The following is a 17,265-nucleotide window of genomic DNA, read 5'->3' as shown; positions in this document are numbered from 1 at the left end:
CCTGTCAAAGGCTTTCACCAAGTCAACAAAAACCAAGTGCAGAGGTTTATCTTTGGCTAGGTATTTCTCCTGAAGTTGCCTTACCAGAAATATAGCATCAGTGGTGCTTCTACCTGGCACAAAACCAAACTGCATCTCATCTAGGCTAATTCTCTCCCTAATTAGTTGGGCTATGTCCCTCTCCATGACTTTTATTGCTTGATCCAGCAATTTGATACCCCTGTAGTTATTTCTATCTAAAGCATCACCTTTACCTTTGTAGCAGTTTACTATGGTACTGCTACACCAGTCATTGGGTATGACTCCTTCATGTACCACCTGATTTACAATATGGGTGACTAGACCATAACCCATACCACCAGATATTTTAAGTATCTCAGTGGTGATTCCTGATGGGCCAGGGTCTTTCCCCTGTCTTCATATCCTTAATTGCTTTATCTACCAGGGTACTGTCGATTCGGGTAGCTGGTCCCTCAATTGGGTTGCCTGTCATTGGGAGTGGTGCCTTCCTGAATAACCTGATTAATTGTACAGGTGACTAAGCTGTATCCTACACCACCGGAAATTTTAATCATCATGGCAGTGATTTCTGATGGCCCAAGGCTATCCCTGTCTTCATATAAGAAACAATACAAACACTGAATATATCAATTCTTTTTTCTTTCTTTTTAATGGTAAGGAAACTGTATAAAAGTGTAGAAACATTGGGTTTTGATTTAGAAACTCAATTTTTCCAAACCAAGTATAAAAAGCTCATAAGAAAATATTAAAGATATAAAATACAAAAGAAAAATCTTGAACATAGTTATGTATTTAATGAAACATGCATATGTGTATTTATATGTATATCTGTATGACTGAAACAAGTAAAAGATAAAATATATATATGTGTATATATATATATATATATAATCATAAATATATAGGGCTTAGCATGAGATGCTTCACCAACATACTGAAAATTTAGAAATAGTAGTCAAAGAACTACTGATTCCAAACTACAAATTTTTCTCTAACGGATGGCGATATTTATGGCACACACAGAACAAAAACAGAAGAGAAAAGCAAAAACAAACCTGCCTTTAGTTAACCATGTACGACGTTTCACGGTTAAGAGTATAAAGCTACTCTACTCCGATCATCAGCATGGTGTTCGATAAATTTGAAAGTGTCTATATACTCATGGGAATTTGACCATGCGACATCAAAAACACACGAGCAAGGCATTCACAAAATTTATCGGCTAGTAAGTTCAAACACTTCACCCCAAGAATCTATTCCATGTGCGCCACAAATAGTCCCGCATAAAAAGTCCTGTATAAAAGGGTTACAGTTTAACCATCCAATAAGAGACATCAATATAAATATACTTTGATTTACCTTGCTATTATTTCTTTCTTTTTGTCATTCAGGTTATCCTATAGTTACACCATCCAACAATTTATTAATCAGCAATGTCCAAGTTGTAGATGCTGGCATCTATAAGTGTGTTGCTACAAACCCTCTTACTAACGAAACTTCAACATCAAGCCAAGCAGTAACATTGAACGTCATCTCACTTGGTAAGTTTAAGATTTGTTACTTAACCCTTTAGCATTCAGATTACTTTGTCAGACATAATACTTATTTATTCAAATTGGTTTGAAGTAATCATGCTTTATCTTGTAACTTTAACATTTCATGTGATTGTATGTTTTTATCTTGTAGCTTCAGCATTTCAATGTGATTGTATATTTTTAGAATGACATTGTATGGAAGGTAGGAGAGGCTGAATATGGCTCATTTGAATATAAAACATGTAGAACATAAGGACCTGATATGGCTGGTTTAAATGCTAAAGGGTTAATGTGCTTATATATGTATGTGCATGCAGATACACATTCACATCACACACACACACACACTTTACTGCTGTTTAACAGTACATACCATAAACACAAACATTGTAAATGTTGTGTATAGTAATGTGATGAGCCACCTAAAAATGTTGGGCAGTTTTCAACAAAATCTTTTCAGTCATTTATTTTTTTTTTAATCAATTATCAGAAAATTTTATAAGTTTTACAGGAAACCAATTAAAAAAAAAATTGCCGTACATATTTAATCAAACAACGTTGTTTAAATTTAAACAGTGATTAAATTCAACTGTTTCTAAAATATGAACTGGTCTTTACAGGGTTGCTCATCCTTATAGAATAGCTTCCATATTTCCCTTAAAAGCATCCTGTTGTCTACAGATATTGAATATTTTACCCAATATCTGTAGACAATAGATAGAATGTCCACAGCTAAAATGTCTTTGATCATGGGTCTTCACAAGCAGAGCACTGTCCTGGGGCTAAACAACAGGAATACTTCCAATAACCCTGATACACAAATCACTTGTATTTTATTTCATTAAAAATCTCTCTCTCTCTCTCTCTCTCTCTCTCTCTCTCTCTGTATATGTATTTATCTCTCCTTCTCATCATCTTTTTCCCCTCTCAGAATCTGCCCAGAACCAACCACCATTTATATTTGGTTCCAAGAAACCAACCATCCTCAATGTTCCTGAAGGAGATGCTATTGTATTGGAATGTGCTGCTTATGCAAAGCCCTTACCAAAAATAACCTGGAGAAAATATGGGGGCCAATTATCACATGATAAAAGAGAAGCTAAGCTTTCAGGTAATAAAACAAAAACAATAATAATAATAGTTTATTTTTTAATTTTATTTTACATCACATTTTTTGTGAAAAATGTCATCAGTTGATCACTTATTGGTTCACTGTATTTATAATCGCACTAGCTCCTGTAGAGAGCATAATAATGGCACTTCGTGCATTGAGTACATATTAAATTTTATTAAACTTGACCAATATTTTTCAAGCAATGAACAATTTTCATCAAAATGATGATATAATCTGTCGACTTGGAACTTATTGCAAATCTGAATGATAAACATTTTTTTGTCTTCCCATTCAGGGGTTAGTACAATATTTTTTCTGTCTAACCTCTTTCTCTCTCTCTCTCTTTCTGTCCATTGTTTTCAACCATTACCATTGCCACCACAACTGTCATACACACATCTTTCAGACTTCTGACACCACTGACATCAACACCTTTGACTTCACTGCCTTCCTCTCCACCACCATCATCACTGTCTTTCACATCCATTACTGTCACCATCATGCTTGACCGTTTCAACTCCCACCATCATCACCATTGCCTCTGCCCCTATCACAACTGCAGCTCATACTATTACTACCACCCCATTACCATCTCAACTGTCAATCTACTACTGTCCTCACAGTTTCTATGCCTACTGTTACTCTCACACCAAGAAAAGGAGTAGAAGTGTCATTGACTAGTGAGAGGGGGGGGGTCGAAGTGTGACACACTGACACAGAAATTTGTTTTGGCATTCATTATTATAGATGAGTGGCAAGGGAGTGTTTGTAAAATTTTGACAGAACAAATGCCTTAATGGTATTTTTTGTTCATAAGCACCATTTTAGCATTTTAGTTTTCTTGATAGCGTTTGTTTCTCCAATACACATGGATGAAATATGTACTGTCCACATGCACACTCGCGCACACACACATAGAGTCATTTATACAATGGTCTTCTGTGCAATTTCAACTCACAAGCTATTTGTGAAGTCATGGCTGTGGTAGAAGACATTTTCCCAAAGTCTCTTGTAGTGGAATCAAATCTAGAACCACTACAGGGCTACAATACAAAATTCTTAGCCACTCATCCATGCCTGCACCCGCTCATTCTTTATATTTTTAAAACCCATTTTTTTGTTTTTGCTTTGTTCTTTGTCACATTGAAGAAAGATGAAAAAAAAAAAAAATTTCACTTCCATTTTATTTGTTGATCTTTTTAAATTTCTTCTTTCTTCTTTCTTCTATCACATCGAAGAAGAAAAATCCCACCCAAGTCTGCATCTCCAAGCAACAAATTTTCATTCTCATTTTCTAACTTCAAATGAAATTCTGTCGTGCAGGTAATTACATCATTAAGAATGTTAACCATCGCGATAAAGGGACCTATATCTGCCATGCTGATAATGGAATTGGCAATAAAGTGGAAAAAGTATTTCAAATAGAAGTATTTGGTAAGTAAATCTTTACTACTCCCCCCCCCATTTTCTCTTCTTGCTCTCATTTTATTTTATTCTATTTTATTTAGTTATTTCCTTTTATTTATACATTTATTCATTTATTTATTATTCTTGCCTTTTTAGGTTGTGGTGGAGTTGTTCACCATGCCACGAAAAATATTTTTGTGGCATGATTGATATTTAATTAAATTAACAAAAAATTTTGTTTTTTTAGGAATTTTTGTTTGCTTCCTCTTCTCCCTTTAGCCCATGCATGTGTGTATGTTACACACACACATGAAACTATTAAATTTTAAGCAACTATATTATTAATATAGATTTCATTAACTCTGCATTTCCGGTTAACTTACAAAAACCCAGTGTTCATTCAAGCACAAAATAGGAAAGATTATGGCTGACTCGAGAATGGAAGTTTTTTTTTAAAAAGAAACACACATAAAACAGATAAGCAAAAATTTTTATCCAAAGGGCACATGGTAGAAGACATATATGACAGTGTCATATTTTGTATAAAATAATAAAATAATATAAAATAATATTTAAGAAAAAAGTATGTAAATTATTCAAAAAAAGAAACATTTTAAATGAGTTTTATAAACTGTTATATATTTAAAGGTCTAACAGAAGCAGGCCTGTCACACTGCCCTGTTTAACACCATCACCTGTTTCTTGGTTACCTTTAGGGAAGTTCACTCAATTGTAGGAACTCAGACCAGACAAAACAAAACAAAAAAAAAATGGTTTAACTAAAATCACTGCTTAAATGATGATGTTTGAATGATTGTCTGGATTTATTATTGCATATATTCACTCCTACACAGTTACACAAATACATGTACACAAGTCAATAAGGGAGTACATGGTTGATTGGTCTGCTAAAAACAACAAAGCCTCTTCCAGATCACATTGGAAGGATATTTTAGATAAGGTAGTCAAGTATAAACTGTGCCTATAAACATAACTTGACACAGGCCATAATCACTGACCTTGGGCTAAACAGCAACACGCATACACACATACATTGCATAAATACACTCTGATTCTTTGTATCCCCCCCCTCTCACATTTGCATGCACATGCTCTGATCATACATGCATGTATGCATATGCAGTAAAGAAATATACCATCTATTTCACTTACACACTTATACCTTCAAATAACATCTTTCTTTATATTATCTCTATTTGTTCTTTTTGTGTAGAACGTCCTAAAATTGACACAGGTTATGTTGTCGTTGAAGAAAGCAGTAAAGCAATCCTCAGCTGCATCATTAACAAAAAGTCCAACTTTTCTATCAAATGGTATCATAATGGTCAACAGATAGTTAAAAGTAAAAACATCAGAATCCGAGGTAAGTTCTATTCCTAGCCCCTTCTTATTTATTTATTTATTCATTTAATGTAAGCCTTTGATTTGCAAAACTCCTATTTGCAATGTGAAACATTAGAATCTAAGGAAACTAATAATGATCTGTGTCAAACAAGGTAAAAAAAAACACATTCCTACTGTTTATGAGATGTGAACTAACTAATCTTAAGCAAAAGTATTTAATATATGCCATGCATCTAGACTTCCACTCTGCACCCTATACAGTGAACCACTACATGTCAGAATGTATAGTATGGTCTGTAACCAGATGGAGGTATATCATTAGTTGTTCAGCCAACTATCTGTAATAAGCTGACTTGCGAAATATAGCAGGTTTGTTCAATCAAGCCCGACCTGGAGCATCACTACAACACTTAAACATACATACACTGCATCAATATACCCTGTCTCTTTTGCACACACATGGATCAATGCCTCCTGATCACACATACACCAATACACTGCACAAACACACTCTCTTATTGTTATATTGTTGACTATGAAACTGGGTAATGTGAAATGTTGTTGTTAGGTTGACCTATAACTACACAACTCGACAATTTACTTTGCTCAACTCCATTATCACAACTACAGTCTATAGACTGCACAGTGGAGAGGGTACAGGACACTGTGATTCATACCTAGTCATTTCAACTGATTTTCAGTGTATCTTAAGTCTATTCAGTCAGAACTGGCATGATACTACACAAAACAACAGTTAATCCATTCACTCCATGAGGTTTGTGTTTAACTCTGGTTTTTATTATAGCAAGATGAATGGGAAGTAGGGAGAAAAAGACATAGATTTTTTTCTTCCAGATATCACAAGTAACTTTCCAAGAAAAGCATGATATATATACGACTAATAAGTTATGTTGAAACAAGGTGATGTGTAAATACAATCTAATTGTCTTGTCTTGCCAATGACATAGGAAAATATCTGTTTTAGTAATTTTATTAATTTCAATCAATTGTGTGTGACCATACTGGGGTACCTTTACATGTTGAGAGCCTCAATGCAGTTGCTTCACCTGTTGAATTACCTTCAAATAACATCTGTCTTTAAAATAGGGAAGAATCACATCAGACATTGCAGTCCTAGATATATTAGAGCAGAAAAATAAGATAATCATAGCTGAAGTGTCTTTGTTCAAGATTGTCTTGGAGTTAAATCAGAGGTGAATTTATAACCCACCTGGTTAAAATTTCAGTATATACCATACACACTGTGTATTTCTTCAAGCAAGGACAAAGCATTCTCTTAAATATCGTTACTCAAAACAACAGTGTCCATTTATTTAGTTCTAGTGAAAGGAGAGCACAGTTTCAACGTGTCATTTATTTCTCTATTTCAGATACATCTATTGTTATAAAGTCTGCTGACCTCTCATCATCTGGATTGTACCAGTGTATGGTGCACAACATTCTTGGTGCCCTGTATGCTGTGATTCAATTGGAGGTAAAACCTATGGAGAACACGAAAGACAAGAACAATACACAGATTACAATAAAAGGTATGTGTGTGTGTATGTGTAATAGCAACATGAAGAAACGCAAGCTCCAGAAATCTCAGTGGAGGCGACATGTCTATAAGAGCAGTTACTCTAATTAGTAACTGATTCAGTGGAGAAGGAATGTTCTGTTAGACAACCTCTATAGTGTGGGTGGTAAGATAAAATGAACTAAAGTTGTTTGTAACAGGAAATACATTCAGCTGTTAATAAAAGCATGTCAAATGTTTGATGATCTATCACTGGATAGATTGCCTGTGGCTCATGTTGAGCTGGTCAATGAAAATATATTTCATTGGCTGCATGAATAACTGAAGCAAGTTCATAAAAATTTAACTGAAATATTTAATACTGGACACAAAGATATATGATGTTGGCTATTTACAATGAACAATATTAATAATTGCTGACTGAGAGAGAGAGAAGAGCTGTTCTGAAATAATAGAAAGCTATCTGTGTGACAACATGCAGTCAGTCCAAAAATGCATGTACAAATCTCAGAGGCAGTCTGGCATCAGCAGTCCATTGGCCATCTGCCCTCTAAGCTATGTGCCAAATAGTTTTTATAGGAAAGCAGAAGGTAAATTTTAAAACATTCAAGAAAACCATATCATGTCACAGCCTCATGCTGATTGATTGATTTATAGACCAATCACATGAAACAGTAGTAGTCCACTTGTGGTGTCTGACTGAGTATCTAGAGGCTATGTTTTGAATGACCACTATGTAGTCTCCTCCCAGTTATTTATATGAAAGTGAAAAGAATAAAATAATAAAGTAGAGAATTTACTTCTAAATACATGCCACACAAGTGCAAAAAAGAGCAAGAAAAAGAAAAACATAGCATGCATTGAAAACAGGATAAATGCTGAAAGAAAGTCTATGTAAAAATGATAAGTTCATAAGATATGTAAAGTTCTGCAGTTCTTTTTCTGAAAGGGCAGAAGTGGGGCTGTAAAAAAAAATGAAGTCTTTGCATTAGCGGTAATTGAAGAGGAAATATCCATAATGCCATGTGAAGTTGCTATTTTTTTAAAACACAAATTACTTGGAATCACTCAAACGAAAATACAGAGTGCGCCGTAAAGAATTTCCAATTATATAAATAATTTTTTTTATTAAATTTAGTTTGAAATTGCACAAAAATAATTAAAACGCACTCTTCGATATTCAGTTGTTCATGTACACTCCATTGTTTGTTCACATTTGGTGAGTAAAATGTTTCAATATGGCAGTTAACAGGCAGTGAGATTGTAGCTCTGAAAAAAGGAGGACATAGTACCAAAGATGTAACTTCAAAGATTGGTATTAATCTCAAAACAGTCTATAATGTCATGAAATGCTACAGTGAGATAGGTTCTCAATATCTTTCAGACAACCATGCACCAGGTCGTGCATGAGTACTTAAATTATAAGTCATTAAAATTGCAACATCAACACTTGATTTCAGTCACTTCCAAAGCAAAGTGATTGAAGAGGTGTAAGAAAATGGCAGAGCATCGGTGACAATGTCTTCATCTGATCAGATGAAAAGATATTCACTGTGGAGACTATAGTGAACACCCAGAATTACAGGATTTTGGTCACAAGGTCAGATGCTGTTCCCAAGGTGCTTGTAAAGCATTTCACCAAATGAAACCTGCCAGAGTGATGCTTTGGGCAGCAGTGTCATCTGATGGTGGAAAATCTCCTCTGGCATTCATTAAAGAGGAGTCAAAAGTCAATTGAGCAATTTACATGAAAATGTTGTAGGAGAATGTTTTGCCATGGGTGACTGAAGCATTTGGAGATAATTAAGTGTTCATGCAAGACGACACACCTTCTCATAAGTCCAATGTGATACAGCAGTAGTGCAGGAGCCATTTCAGCAGGTTCTGGGACAAGAATGTGTGACCCCGTTCCAGCCTAGACATCAACCCTATGGACTTTGCTTTTTGGTCCATTCTAGAAAGTGACGTTTCAAGAGTTTCCTACAAAAATATCAGTGCTTTGAAGAAAGCCTTAGTCATGTCATGGGATCATTTAACATGTTACTAGCATTATAACATCACAGCTTAAAGAGGTAGGGGTTGTGGTAGTAAAAGCTGTGAGCTGTGGCATCTTCCCCCTTTCACTCACTGTTGCAGGTAGGTAGTGGTGATGAGTCTGATCACTATTGTTGTGGCTTTTACTGGTGTTTCTTGAATTGAACATCACTATATGTTGTGAAGAAGTCGTCCAGCGTTTCTGCGACCCTATTCTTGGTCATCTTCAGGCAGTTGTGGAGGCTAAAGGCAGACATATTGAATAAAATGTATCTTAATACCATATTTTGTATATATGACCATATTTAATTAAATCTTAAAGAACTTATATGTTTTAGTGCCGTGTTACTAAAAGTTATGACTAAAATTCATCAGGAATTCTTTACGGCGCACCCTGTATTTAATTACTGCAAACTCAGGAAAGTTCTGGATAAAATTTGCTCCAAAATCACACATTTGAAGGAAGACAGGACATTCCTTGGTATTGAAAGTTGGATCTGACTGTCATTTCATGCAAACGAAAAATATGGTTAACATGTTACTAGCATTATAACATCACAGCTTAAAGAGGTAGGGGTTGTGGTAGTAAAAGCTATGAGCTGTGGCATCCTCCCCCTTTCACTCGCTGTTGTAGGTAGGGAGTGGTGATGAGTCGTGATGAGTCTGATCACTATTGTGGCTTTTACTGGTGTTTCTTGAATTGAACATCACTATATGATGAGAAGATTATTTTGTTAAAGTTATTTCTGGTATTGGTTCAAAGAATTATTAGATGAAGTATATGTTGAGGAGACAAAGGAGGATATAGAGATGTATGACTAAGACAACTGGATCTTCCTACAAGACATCCTAATGCAGACCACAGACGAAATCTGTAGACGGTAAAAAGTTAATGGTGGTTGAATGGTATATTTGATAGAGCCATAAAAGCTAAGAGGCAAGCTCAGAGAGATTGAAACAAAGAAGGGAGCAAAGCTAGATGTCTAGAATACTTGGCCAAATTATGAAAGTAACAGAAAGAGTTACAGCACAACTAATTAGGAAGAAAATTAACTGAGATGTGATTCAGTTGGGGTTTGTGCCAGAGCAGGGTACTACTGATGCCCTCTTTTTTGAGAAACAAGGTTAAGAGATACCTGCTGTATCTTGCATTAATTGACCTGAAAAAAGACCTTGGCAGAGTCTTTTGCTCAGTGATCTGTTGGTCGTTGAAGAAGTTAGGAATAGAGAAATGGCTCATGAAAGCCATACAATCCATGTGCATGGTTGTTAACAGCTAGGTATGTTATTAGCAATGAATACAATGACAAATTTTGTGAGCAGTTGGGAATCTACCAGGGCTCACTGGTCAGTCCTTTCTATAACCATAGTCCTCCAGACTTTTGTACTGCAGTTCAAGAACAGATGCCCATAGGAACTCCTATATGCAGATCACCTCATTCTTATAGCCGAATCTGTAGTAGGATTTACAAGAGAGAAGACTGCATTGGTGACCTATATGGATTATAAAAGTGCTAATGACTTACAGTAAATGGAAACTGTAGTAGAGGTAGACCCTAGAAAACATGTGATGTGGTGGTGAAGGCTGACCTCAGGATGTTGAACTTCATGTAAAAGATAACAAAAACTGAAATGATTGGTGATACATTATCCTTGAGAAGACCTACTCAACTTATGTTGGCATAACATGGCTGAAGTTGTCTATTTTTGTACGAACTGTCCCACAGTTGTATCATGCCATGTTATTTTACAATCATTTTTCTAGAATGAAAAGTATTTTGATGATATATTTTCAGTCAATATCTTTAACATTTCTTTTGTTTTTTTCTAAGATAAAAAGAGAAAACATGGTTCTCAACAAACACCAAATGTAAATAAACCAAAATCACACAGGAAAAATAAGAATGGAAGATGGAAAGGCAGGCCCAAAACAAACAAAAGAAAGAACAGAAACCGAAAGAAAAATTCTAGAGGCAAATCTAAAAACAGTAAGACATTTCTTCTAAATTACTAACCATCAATTTGGAAAATTTAACGTTCTTGGTTCAAATCTAGTCCAGAAATAAGATGATCAATAATGAAACTGATCTAAATGTATTGTGTTGAGTCAAAAGTTTTGCAATATTTTGATAATTTATTTGCTTTATTCATCAAGTTAAACAAAAGCAGCCTGGCATTCAAAGTAGAGGCCATCATGTTGCACCATCTGAAGCCACCTTTGTTCCAGTTCTTTGATTCCACGCTGACACCAGTTCTTGATCTTTGAGGCAAAGAATTCCTTCACTAAAGTTTCCACCTCTTCTTGGTTGATGAAGCATTGTGAGCACAGGAAGTGAACCAGGGAACAAAACAAATAATAATTCAAGGGAACTAGGTCCAGTTTATATGCTGGGTGTGGCACCAGTTTGATTCCCTCAAGTTCCTGAAGTTTATTCCAGATCATTTGAGTGGTGTGAGGTCCTATGTTGTCTTGTTGGAGAAAAGCTCATTTTCTGTTAACCAATGCCTGGTACTTTTGCCACACAATGTCATACATCTGCTCCAGATGCTTGGACTACATGTTGGTATCAATGTTGAAGTCTAGAATGAGCTCTTAGTGAATTATCACCTCATAAAATTCCACCAGAACCAGTACATCACCTTGTGTTCAAAATGCTGTTGCGTAGTGACACGTTCTGGAAGCTGACCTTGCTTGACCACTGCATATGCATGTTAGGATTACAGAAAAATATCTCCCTCCGATTATTACTTGTTCCAATCCATGGCTCATTTCCTGCACAAGTGACATTTCATCAGTCAAGAAGTGGAAGCTTCAGTGAAGGAGTTCTTAGCTATGAAAGAAAAGAAATGTTATCAGCACAGGATAAAAAAAACTGGCAGAAAGGTGGCTTCAAACAGTGCAGCATGATGGCCTCTACTTTGAATGTCAAGCTGCTTTCGTTGTAACTTGATGAATAAAACAAGTTACCAAAATATTGCAAAACTTTTGATTCAACACAGTATTAATTTCTGATATAAGAACAAGGCCTGGAATTTGGTGGTGGGGCAGTCATTTATATGAACTGCAATATTTGACCCTGTAAGGATGGAAGGCAAAGTTGACTTTGGTTAGATTTGAAATCACTACATCTTTATGTAACTAAGTAGTCTGACAATCTACAGTAGTGCTTCCCAACTTTTACTATTCCAAGGGCCCTTTTCATCATCATCATCCTTATCCTTTAACATCCATTTTCCATGCTGGCATGGGATGGATGATTTGACCACACTACAGCCTTTTAAAATTTAGAATGCAGCTGATTAACCTCCTGTACAACCCTTGTTGAGCCCAAATAGGGAACTGCTGATAAAAAATGATAAAGATAATAGTTGGAAAAATTATTCATATTTATTTGTTGTTTTTGTTAGGTTTCTTCCCCTTTTGGTATAATATTCTATGTAGTGTTGTATAGCCCTAGATCCACTTTGAAACAGCAGACATATGGCACACAGATAGCCAGCTACTCATTGAGGTATGACCAACAGGTCCATCTCTGTCTTTGTTACACTAAGGCTATATTGTGCACTCTGCATAGTTAAGAATTCTATGGGATGCAGTGTTATAGCCTAAGCACACTGCATTGTCTCCCCTATCCAGTCTGTTTCAGTAAACCTGTCATTGTTATTGTTGTTTAGCCCCAGGTCAGCCCTCCTCAAGCACTCATAATGAAAAGTATTCCAAGCACAACTATGTTGTCTTTTTCCTGTGAGCTAGTCCACATTAGCCAATGTATCTATATGTATCATATAAATGTGATTTGAGGGAGATTTGGCTGCTATTTCAGGCAAGTCAAACAAACAATTAAAGCACCTTTAATTGTAATGTAATTATGGTGATGCTAGTAATGATAATGATGATGATGACAACGACGACTTTATTTTATTATTATTCTTATTTAATTTTTGCTGCTGCTACTAGATTTCTGTTTTGAAATATTTTGAGTTGGTTTCTAAATTAAATCTTAGTGGAAGTGGATAGCAGCAGTAAAGCAGCGTGGATGGGTTGAGGGAGGGAAGATATATATACACACACACACACACACACTGCATGAGAGAGAGGTCTGAGGTTAGTTGCTGATAACCTATGTTTCTGACACAGTTCATCTGCTGCAGTTATTTACAAAATTCTCATCACATCCCCACCTCATAAATATAGAGCTAAGTATAAGCAGGTGGGACTACTTGAACTGCCATGAAAACATCTTGTGTTTGAGGAAAGAAATTCCAAATATCAAGGCTACTACTATTCAAGGTTTTTTTTCTTTTCTGTTGGTTTTTTTTTTTTTTTTTTCACATAAGAGGCAAAGGAATAAATTCTTTGGAGACTCTATTAATAAGTCCCAACCAAACATTCTCAGCAGCTTCAAAGTATTTGGAGGTCTTTATCTTTTAATTTAATTTTTTTTATTCATTTATTTGCCTCTTTTTCTGATAATCAGATTATTTACTTCTGGTTAAATATGTTGTTGTTGTTTAGTCCCTAAGTGACTCTCATTAAGCAAAACTTTTATGAAAGGTGTTCCGTTTTGTATCATATTTTAGCCATAATGGCTAAGACATATGAGAGAATTAAAGCAAGAACACATTGTGGACTACATTGTCCTATATATTTTTATTTCTGAGTAATGAAAGCATATGAATTGAAGGAAATTTAGCTATTATTTCTACCTGGTTGTTTGACTACATAGAGATTTACTTACCAGCTTAGATCTAATATGTTGTGATTATGGTAGATTAACACTGATTGAGTAAACCAATTTTCAGAGATGCTCCAAATGTGACCAACTCATCATTTATTCAAATATCATGTATCTAGAACTAGATCATCATCATTGTTTAATGTGCGTTTTCCATGCTGGCATGGGGGTGGATGGTTTAACAAAAGCTGGCCAGCCGGAGAGCTGTCCCTGCTCCATTTGTCTGTTTTGGTATGGTTTTTATAGCTGGATGTCCTTCTTAACACCAACTACTTCACAGAGCATGCTGGGTGCTTTTCATGGTGTATTTATATTGGGTGTATTTATATGGTACTGGCATGATTACATTTTACATATAGCGTATATAAGGCTAAATATATGTTATTAATGAAATAAAGATACAAAATGCAAAAGTGAATTGTGTATGAATAGAATGGGTTGTAACACTTGCTTGATGAGAGGTTTTTCTTCTGAAGATTTCTCTTGCTGTCTGGTTGATGTTGTTGTTTAGCTCCAGGTTAGCCCTGACAGAGGAGACTTATGATCATAGAAGTTCCAGTCATGACCATCGCATCATTGTTTTGTTTTTCTTTTCCAGACATAGTGTAAAACCAACAAAAAAATCATCCAAAGAATGTGATTCAAAGGAAATGTTGGTGTTACTTATAGCATGTTGAGCATTCATGTACAGAGTCAACTTCATTTGGTCATTGGCTTGTGAGGTTGTAGTTGTTGCGATTAGTTCTATAGAATATGGAAATATGAATTTTGGAATATATATAATATATTGCACATACACAACCAACCATCTATCTATCTATCTAACTTTATATATATATATATATATATATATATATATATATATATATATATATATATAAGGTCTTCAGGTTCTGGCTATATATAAATGAGAAATCCATTCTAAATTATCTCAATCCCTTCTCCGCTGACATACTACGACGAAGTCTCCAAGATGCAGATAAGATAGAGATTTTTATTTATTTACGGCCTCAAACATCTCATACCTTCGCGCTTTAGTCTGCCCCCTATTATTTATCTTGTTTCTCTCCATGAAATTCAATTGAACTCAGTTGTTGTCTTAAATTCATACTTATTCATTTTCTAAGCTTCCTAAATTCATGCTACATTATATTCTATTCACCTAGAATTCATTGCTCCTTTAAAAATTACGATTTATGCATCGTTGTCTCTCAAATATTTAAAATCTACAATTAAGAGACCTATCTACTCGCTGACGTTTTTCCTTAAGGTCTTCAGGTTCTGGCTATATATAAATGAGAAATCCATTCTAAATTATCTCAATCCCTTCTCTGCTGACATACTACGACGAAGTATCCAAGATAAGATAGAGATTTTTATTTATTTACGGCCTCAAACATCTCATACCTTCGCGCTTTAGTCTGCCCCCTATTATTTATCTTGTTTCTCTCCATGAAATTCAATTGAACTCAGTTGTTGTCTTAAATTCATACTTATTCATTTTCTAAGCTTCCTAAATTCATGCTACATTATATTCTATTCACCTAGAATTCATTGCTCCTTTAAAAATTACGATTTATGCATTGTTGTCTCTCAAATATTTAAAATCTACAATTAAGAGACCTAACTACTCGCTGACGGTAACCTGCCCTCCCACCGGAAGTTCATTCCTCTGTCATCCTGTCATCCTCGGCTGTCTCCTGGAACCCATCTAGTGGCTTTGGCCATCCTCTCCCCTACCTTTGGGTAGCGCATTAAGTTTGAGAAATGTTTGCAGGTTGTAGGTACTGTTTTGCTTATGAATCCTTCCAATTGCAAGTTTTCTTTTCAGGTACACGACACTGCTTTTCCCCTTCCCAGGCTACAGGCCCACACCCCAAACACCCATACTGTTAGGATTGGCACTCTCAACGTCGGCACGCTGAAAGGTAGATCTGGTGAAATTGTTGAGATGCTTGAAGGGAGACGCGTAGATATGTGCTGCATCCAGGAAGTAAGATGGAGAGGAGGTTCTGCGAGGTTCCTCACAGGCAAAGAACACAGGTACAAGATTTTCTGGGCAGGAAACACTGACGGGGTCGGGGGCGTAGGAATACTTCTAGCGGAGAAATGGGTGGATAAGGTAATCGAGGTCGTTAGAGTAAGTGACAGAGTACTTAAGATCAGACTAGTGCTTCATCATAGATTAGCTACTGCCATCTCAGCCTATGCACCTCAACCGGGGCTACCAGATGGTCTGAAAGACCAATTCTATGACACCCTCTTGCAAACTACCTCGTCGACGAGTGACAGGGACCTTCTCTTTGTGGCTGGAGACTTCAACGGTCATGTCGGACGTCGTGCTGGAGGCTTCCATGGCATACATGGAGGCTATGGCTTCGGTTCCCGCAACGAGGAGGGAACCAGACTGCTGGAGTTCTGTGATGCAACCGATCTTATGGTCTGCAATACCAACTTCAGGAAACCTGCCAGTCACCTAGTCACCTACCGCTCCGGCAGACACTCTAGCCAAATCGACTACATCCTCGCCAGAAATAGGGAAAGAGGGCGGCTTATAAATGCCAAAACCGACCCTGGCGAAGAATGTACCCCACAACATAGATTAGTAGTTAGCGACTTTGGGATCAAGGCAAAATGGGTGCCCAGAATTAGACAGGCTTGGAGGAGAAGGTTGTGGAAGCTTAAAGACCCTGCAAACGGACAGAGACTTAGAGACAAGTTACTTGAAGCATTTAACGAAATAGAAGGGGATATAGCATCATACAACGTGGAAGACAATTGGAGATTTCTGCGGGACAACCTGTTGAAAGCCACCGACCAGATTTGTGGGTGGTGTAAGGTCCCCTCCCGACCCAGAGTAACGTGGTGGTGGAACAAGGAGGTAGACAGGGCTATTAGACAAAAGAAACAGGCTTGGAAGGACTGGAAGAACGGTGGTAGCAGGGAATTGTACCAATGTGCCAGAAGGGAGGCTAGGCAACAGGTTTATTTAGCCAGAGGGGAAGCAGATAAGGAAAGATTTGCCAATGTTCTGCGCCGTGAGGACCAAAGACTCGAGGTATTTCGTGTTGCAAGACAGTGTAGGAGAGAGAATAGTGATGTTGTAGGAGAGAAATGTGTTCGCATGGATGATGGTACGCTTGCATTAAATGAGGATGCAAAGAAAGAGGTCTGGAGATGCCACTACGATAGATTGCTTAATAAAGAGAATGAATGGGAGAAAGAGAGCCTGCCGTATGTCGACCCAATAGAGGGACCAGCTATCCGAGTTGATAGTACCAGGGTAGATAAAGCAATTAAGAGTATGAAGACCGGGAAAGCCCCCGGCCCATCAGGAATCACTGCAGAGATGCTCAAAATATCTGGCAGTGTTGGCTATAGCCTAGTCACCCGTATTACGAACCAGGTGATACACGAAGGAGTCATACCCAATGACTGGTGTAGCAGCATCATAGTCAACTGCTACAAAGGTAAAGGTGACGCTTTAGATACAAATAATTACAGAGGCATCAAGCT

At 36.6% G+C, this 17,265-nt stretch overlaps 1 protein-coding gene across 2 annotated transcripts in view; it reads left to right on the top strand.

The window, feature by feature from the left end:
• The window catches only part of LOC106874719 (interference hedgehog), a 325,926-nt gene that overhangs the window by 284,393 nt on the left and 24,268 nt on the right, over positions 1–17,265 (top strand). For both annotated transcript variants that reach the window (XM_089338298.1, XM_089338297.1), the window contains exons 5-10: positions 1,413–1,562; positions 2,488–2,667; positions 3,994–4,104; positions 5,312–5,461; positions 6,834–6,992; positions 10,846–11,001. In XM_089338298.1, the coding sequence (XP_089194424.1) occupies positions 1,413–1,562; positions 2,488–2,667; positions 3,994–4,104; positions 5,312–5,461; positions 6,834–6,992; positions 10,846–11,001 (906 nt within the window). The remainder of the gene's footprint in view (positions 1–1,412; positions 1,563–2,487; positions 2,668–3,993; positions 4,105–5,311; positions 5,462–6,833; positions 6,993–10,845; positions 11,002–17,265) is intronic.

This window comes from Octopus bimaculoides, chromosome 20 (assembly GCF_046866305.1).
Source record: "Octopus bimaculoides isolate indiv1 chromosome 20, ASM4686630v1, whole genome shotgun sequence".
Classification (NCBI taxonomy): Eukaryota; Metazoa; Mollusca; class Cephalopoda; order Octopoda; family Octopodidae; genus Octopus; species Octopus bimaculoides.
This window is presented reverse-complemented; position numbering and strand designations above follow the sequence as displayed.